Source organism: Macrobrachium rosenbergii, chromosome 14 (assembly GCF_040412425.1).
Source record: "Macrobrachium rosenbergii isolate ZJJX-2024 chromosome 14, ASM4041242v1, whole genome shotgun sequence".
Taxonomy (NCBI): domain Eukaryota; kingdom Metazoa; phylum Arthropoda; class Malacostraca; order Decapoda; family Palaemonidae; genus Macrobrachium; species Macrobrachium rosenbergii.
In genome coordinates, this window is record NC_089754.1 from 24,190,678 (window position 1) to 24,197,775 (window position 7,098).

A 7,098-nucleotide genomic window follows, 5' to 3' on the forward strand; every position below is an offset into this window, starting at 1 on the left:
TCTCTTCTCTCTTTCTCTCAAGACTTTATGTTGTTCTCCTGTCTCTCTCTCTTTCTCTCAAGACTTTATACTGTCTTCCTCCTCTCTCTCAAGACTTTATGTTGTTCTCCTTTCTCTCTCTCTCTTTCTCTCAAGACTTTATGCTGTCCTCCTCTCTCTCTCAAGATTTTATGCTGTCCTCCTCTCTCTCTCTCTCTCTCTCTCTCTCTCTCTCTCTCTCTCTCTCTCTCAAGACTTTATACTGTCTTCCTCCTCTCTCTCAAGACTTTATGTTGTTCTCCTTTCTCTCTCTCTCTTTCTCTCAAGACTTTATACTGTCTTCCTCCTCTCTCTCAAGACTTTATGTTGTTCTCCTTTCTCTCTCTCTCTTTCTCTCAAGACTTTATACTGTCTTCTCTCTCTCTCTCTCAAGAATGATGTGTCCTCTCTCTCTCTCTCTCTCTTTGTTCTCAAGACTTTATGTTGTTCTCCTTTCTCTCTCTCTCTTTCTCTCAAGACTTTATACTGTCTTCCTCCTCTCTCTCAAGACTTTAAGTTGTTCTCCTTTCTCTCTCTCTCTTTCTCTCAAGACTTTATACTGTCTTCCTCCTCTCTCTCAAGACTTTATGTTGTTCTCCTTTCTCTCTCTCTCTTTCTCTCAAGACTTTATACTGTCTTCCTCCTCTCTCTCAAGACTTTAAGTTGTTCTCCTTTCTCTCTCTCTCTTTCTCTCAAGACTTTATACTGTCTTCCTCCTCTCTCTCAAGACTTTAAGTTGTTCTCCTTTCTCTCTCTCTCTTTCTCTCAAGACTTTATACTGTCTTCCTCCTCTCTCTCAAGACTTTAAGTTGTTCTCCTTTCTCTCTCTCTCTTTCTCTCAAGACTTTATGCTGTCCCCTCCTCTCTCTCAAGACTCAAGTTGTTCTCCTTTCTCTCTCTCTCTTTCTCTCAAGACTTTATACTGTCTTCCTCCTCTCTCTCAAGACTTTTATGTTGTTCTCCTTTCTCTCTCTCTTTCTCTCAAGACTTTATACTGTCTTCTCCTCTCTCTCAAGACTTTATATTTTTGTTCTCCTTCTCTCTCTCTCTTTCTCTCAAGACTGTCTTCCTCCTCTCTTCTCAAGACTTTAAGTTGTTCTCTCTTTCTCTCAAGACCTTATCTCTCTCTCTTTCTCTCAAGACTTTATGCTGTCCTCTCTCTCTCTCTCTCTCTCTCAAGATTTTATGCTGTCTTCCTCTCTCTCTCTCTCTCTCTCTCTCAAGACTTTTATACTCTTCTCTCTCTCTCTCAAGACTTTATGTTGTTCTCTTTCTCTCTCTCTCTTTCTCTCAAGACTTTATGCTGTTCTCAAGATTTTATGCTGTCTCTCTCTCTCTCTCTTCTCTCTCAAGACTTTATACTGTCTTTCCTCTCTGACTTTATGTTGTTCTCCTTTCTCTCTCTCTCTTTCTCTCAAGACTTTATGCTGTCCTCCTCTCTCTCTATGCTCTCTCTCTCTCTCTCTCTCTCTGTCTCTCTCGTGTCTGTTGAACAAAGAACAGACAGACAAACGCAATTGGGGAGGAATTTATTAACGTGGCTTCATCATAAGGAGGCATAAAATTCGGAAGGGGGGAAGGAGGCGGGGGAGGCATGTTCCTTCAGGTTCTACAAGGACCCTTTCGGCAAATCTTGCGAATGGGACAATGCCCTCTTCTGTCACTGCCTCCTATTTCTTGTTACTTTTTTTTCTTCCGATTAATACCCTAATCCAATCTGGGTGATTGGGTCGACAAGTTTTTACAATGGCTTTTTCTCTCTCTCTCTCTCTCTCTCTCTCTCTCTCTCTCTCTCTCTCTCTCTCTCTCCGCTTTCGATAAAAGGGGATGACGAGCAGCGGCTGTAATAAAACTGCACTCGTCTTTTGCCGAATACAATAATAATAATATGTTGTCCCTTCCAAACGCAATCCTGCGCAGTCCATTACTTGATAAACTGGGTTATGTATTAGTAAATGCAAGCGAGGAATTGGGCGCGCGCTTACGCAAAGACAGACACACGCACATATATACTGTATATAAAACACAAACACATTTTTTATATATACATATATATACACACATATATATGTATATATATATGTATGTATATATATGTATATATATATATATATTGTTACGTGTGTGGGTCTTGGCTGATCATGTATTATTCAATTTACGTAATTTTTACGGCCCTGCAAACCAAGATTACACATAACCTGCCACTTGAAGCCAAAAGTTAACCTCAAAGACAGTCGTTAATTAGCCAAAGGTCGCCAGTTAAGGGTAATTAACCTTAACAAGAATATTTGAGATGAATTTGATTTTAAAGCAACGGTTCTTCCAAACATTCAGGCGTGAGGCATACAAAGCATCGAGACTTAAAACTGTGTTGCTTACCCTAACCTAGGTATTTTACTGGAATAACGGGGTTGAAGCTAACAATATAATAATTTGGCTTAATCTAGACTTCGTAAACACATATACCGTAAGTGGGGGATGAAGGAGGAAACAAAAGAAATGCGAAATACAGAAAAAAGATAAAAGAATGGGCGAAGTTTTGAACAAAAAGCGACTTTACCTTAGGACGAACGTTGTGCGCACCAACCACCGCCGAGAGGAGTCTTCGCAATTGCTTCTTCACTTCACTAATAGAATAATAGACAAAGAAAGGGAGAAGAGGCCCCGTCGGACATGTGGACTCTTCGAATGCTCCAGTCTCTCTGAAGTTCCCTGACCGGCCTAGGTCAAAAACAGTCACCCCAGGCGTCCGTAGTTCTTGTTAAAAACATTCGCCCAAAGACAGGTAGAAAGGAAAAAGGACCTTAGGACCACCTATTTTTAAGGCTGATAGGGAAATTTTCCTATAGGGTGAAAGGTCTAACTTACCTATCCCGTTCTCCAACGGACGTTAAGGTTTGAACTGAAGACGCTCCTATATAAACAACCTCTTTTCCCTGTCTCGGTCAGGTTGATATTATTTGCAATCAAAGTTACGAGGGCGAACAGCAGTAATATTTATAAATATAAATATATAAATATAAATATATAAATATAAATATATAAATATGAATATATAAATATATAAATATAAATATATAAATATATAAATATAAATATAAATATAAAGTTGGGGGACTGCTGGCCGCTCACCGGACCTGCCACACCACCGATAGAACCAAGAAAAGATGAGCCGCCGCCGACACATGGAGACACACAACAAAGAGGAAGGGCGAGAGACCAGCAGTTGGGGGACTGCTGGCCACTCACCGGACCTGCCACACCACCGATAGGACCAAGCCAAGATGAGCCGCCGCCGACACCTGGAGACACGCAACGGCCAGGAAGGGCAAGCGACCAGCAGTTGGGGGACTGCTGGACGCTCACCGGACCTACCACACCAGAGATAGGACCAAGCCAAGAGGAGCCACCGCCGACAACCGGAGACAGACAACGGCCGGGAAGGGCAAGCGACCAGCAGTTGGGGGACTGCTGGAAGCTCACCAGACCTGTCACACCACCAATAGGACCAAGCCAAGACGAGCCGCCGCCAACATCTGGAGACAGGCAACAGCCAGGAAGGACGAGCGACCAGTGGTTGGGGGACTGCTGGACGCTCACTGGACCTGCCACACCACCAATAGGACCAAGAAAAGACAAGCCACCGCCGACACCTGGAGACAAGCAACGGCCAGGAAGGACGAGTGACCAGCAGTTAGGGGACTGCTGGACGCTCACTGGTGTGGCGGAATTCAAACCCACAAACAAACAACACTCACCCTGATCTTTGGTTGCTGGAGATGGAGAAAAGGTCCACGGTCGCCAATCACAGCACACCAAACCACAAAACAAAACTGAGAACAGACCCTCCACCAACAACGAACAAAAAAAAAAAGAAGAGACACATGAACCATATACACAACAAGAAAACCAACAACTCTCAAAAGCACACAAAAAACTGTCCAAGACCAAACAGCTGACCGGCACTAGCTCTGACTCAAGACTCACTCAAAAACTGAAAAATCCTTCACATATTCAAGACAGACAGCGCCGTAAACAAACGACCTCATCCCTCTTCCAACAACCGAAGCACTCACTAACGACAATTACACTTGCTCTCTCTCTCTCTCTCTCTCTCTCTCTCTCTCTCTCTCTCTCACACACACACACACAGAGCGTTGGGAAATGCTAATTAAAAAACTCACTCATCCCTTTACACTGGACCTGCCACACCACCGATAAGACCAAGAAAAGACGAACCACCGCCGACACCTGTTGACACGCAGTGGCCAGGAAGGGCGAGCGACCAGCAGTTGGGGGACTGCTGGACGCTCACCAGCCCTACCACACCACCGATAGGACCAAGCCAAGATGAGCCGCCGCCGACACCTGGAGACACGCAATGGCAGGAAGGGCGGGCGACCAGCAGCTGGGGGACTGCTGGACGCTCACCGGACCTGCCACACCACCGATAGGACAAAGCCAAGACGAGCCGCTGCCGACACCTGGAGACACGTAACAGCCAGGAAGGGCGAGTGACCAGTGGTTGGGGGACTGCTGGACGCTCACTGGACCTGCCACACCACCAATAGGACCAAGCTAAGACGAGCCGCCGCCGACGCCTGGAGACAAGCAACGGCCAGGAAGGGCAAGCGAAAAGCGGTTGGGGGACTGCTGGTTGCTCATCGGAACTGCCACACCAACGATAGGGCCAAGCCGAGACGAGCCGCTGCTGACACCTGGAGACACGCAACGGCGGGAAGGGCGAGCGAGCAGCAGTTGGCGAGCGACCAGCAGTTGGGGGACTGCTGGCCGCTCACTGGACCTGCCACATCACCGATAGGACCAACCCAAAAAGCCACTGCTGACACCTGGAGACACGCAACGGCCAGGAAGGGCGAGCGACCAGCAACTGGGGGACTGCTGGCTGCTCACCGGACCTGCCAAACCACCGATAGGACCAAGCCAAGACGAGCCGCCACCGACACCTGGAGACACGCAATGGCAGGAAGGGCGAGTGAGCAGCAGTTGGGGGACTGCTGGCCATTCACTGGACCTGCCACACCACCGATAGGACCAAGCCAACACGAGCCGCCGCCTACACTTGGAGACAAACAACGGCCAGGAAGGGCGAGCGATCAGCAGCTGGAGGACTGATGGCCACTCACCGGACCTGCCACACCACCGATAGGACCAAGCCAAGAGGAGCCACCGCCGACACCTGGTGACACGCAACAGCCGGGAAGGGCGAGCGACCAGCAGTTGCAGGAAAGCTGGCCGTTCACAGGGCCTGCCACACCACCAATAGGACCAAGCCAAGACGAGCCGCCGCCGATACCTGGAGACACGCAACTACTAGGAAGGGCGAGCGACCAGTAGTTGGGGAACTGCTGGTCGCTCACCGGACCAGCCACACAAACGATAGGACGAAGCCAAGGGTAGCTAGCCACTGCCGACACCTGGAGACACTCAACAAAGAGGAACAGCGAGTGAGCAGCAGTTGGGAGACTGCTGGCTGCTCACCAGACCTTCCAAACCATCAATATGACCAAGTCAAGAGGAGCCGCCTCCGACACCTGGAGACATGCAATGGCCGGGAAGGGCGAGGGACCAGCAGTTGGGGGACTGCTGGATGATCACCGGACCTGCCACACCAGCGATAGGACCAAGCCAAGAGGAGCCGCTTCCGACATCTGGAGACACGCAACGGCCGGGAGGGTGAGCGACCAGCAGTTGGGGGACTGCTGGACGCTCACCGGATCTACCAAACCAGAGATGTGACCAAGCCAAGAGGAGCTGCCACTGACACCTGGAGACACGCTACGGCCGGGAAGGGCGAGTGACCAGCAGTTGGGGGACTGCTGGACGCTCACCAGCCCTACCACACCACCGATAGGACCAAGCCAAGATGAGCCACCGCCGACACCTGGAGACATGCAATGGCAGGAAGGGCGAGCGACCAGCAGCTGGGGGACTGCTGGCCGCTCACCGGATCTACCCCACCATCGATAGGACCAAGCCAACCGACACCTGGAGACACGCAATGGCCAGGAAGGGCGAGCGACCAGCAGTTGGGGGACTGCTGGCCACTCACCGGAACTGCCACACCACCGATAGGACCAAGCCAAGACGAGCCGCCGCAGACACCTGAAGACACGCAACTGCCAGGAAGGTCGGGCGACCAGCATTTGTGGGACTGCTGGCCGCTCACCAGACCTGCCACACTCCCGATAGGACCAAGCCAAGAGGAGCTGCCGCCAACACCTGGAGACACACAACGGCCAGGAAGGGCGAGCGACCAGCAATTGGGGAACTGCTGGCCACTCACCGGACCTGCCACACCACCGATAGGACCAAGCCAAGACGAGCCGCCGCCGACACCTGGAGATCAAAGCAGCCAGGAAGGATGGCGACCAGCAGTTGGGGACTACTGGCCGCTCACGGACTGCCCACCATCGATAGGACCAAGCCAAGATGAGCCGCCGCCGACACCTGGAGACATACAACAAAGAGGAAGGGCGAGCCACCAGCAGTTGGGGAACTGCTGGCGCTCACGGACCTGCCACACCACCCGATAGGACCAAGCCAAGAGGAGCCACCGCCGACACCTGGAGACACGCAACAGGCGGCGACCAGCAGTTGGGGACTGCTGGACGGGCCTACCACACCAGAGATAGGACTAAGCCAAGAGCGCCACACCTGAAGACCGTCCAACTGCCAGGAAGGGGGAGCATTTTGTGGGACTGCTGGCGCTCACCAGACCTGCCACACCACCGATAGGACCAAGCCAGAGGATGCTGCCGCCGACACCTGGAGACACAAGCAAAGGGAAGAGGCGGCGACCAGCAGTTGAGGAACTGCTGGCCACTCACCGGACCTGCCACATCACCGATAGGACCAAGCCAAGGCGAGCCGTCCGCCGACACCTGGAGACCGCAACAGCCAGGAAGGGCAAGCGTCCAGCAGTTGGGGACTACTGGCGCTCACGGACTGCCACACCACCGACAGGACCAAGCCAGGAGCACCGCCGACACCTGGAGACATACAACAAACAAAGGAAGAGGCGGCCACCAGCAGTTGGGGAACTGCTGGCGCTCACGG

The 7,098-nt window shown here is 51.1% G+C and overlaps 1 protein-coding gene across 1 annotated transcript; it reads left to right on the top strand.

The window, feature by feature from the left end:
* Window positions 1–5,936: 5,936 nt before the first annotated feature.
* LOC136845503 (opioid growth factor receptor-like) lies at window positions 5,937–6,575 on the top strand. Its single transcript, XM_067115681.1, has one exon. The coding sequence runs from the start codon at window positions 5,937–5,939 to the stop codon at window positions 6,573–6,575; it is 639 nt and encodes a 212-aa protein (XP_066971782.1).
* The last annotated feature ends 523 nt before the right edge of the window (window positions 6,576–7,098 follow it).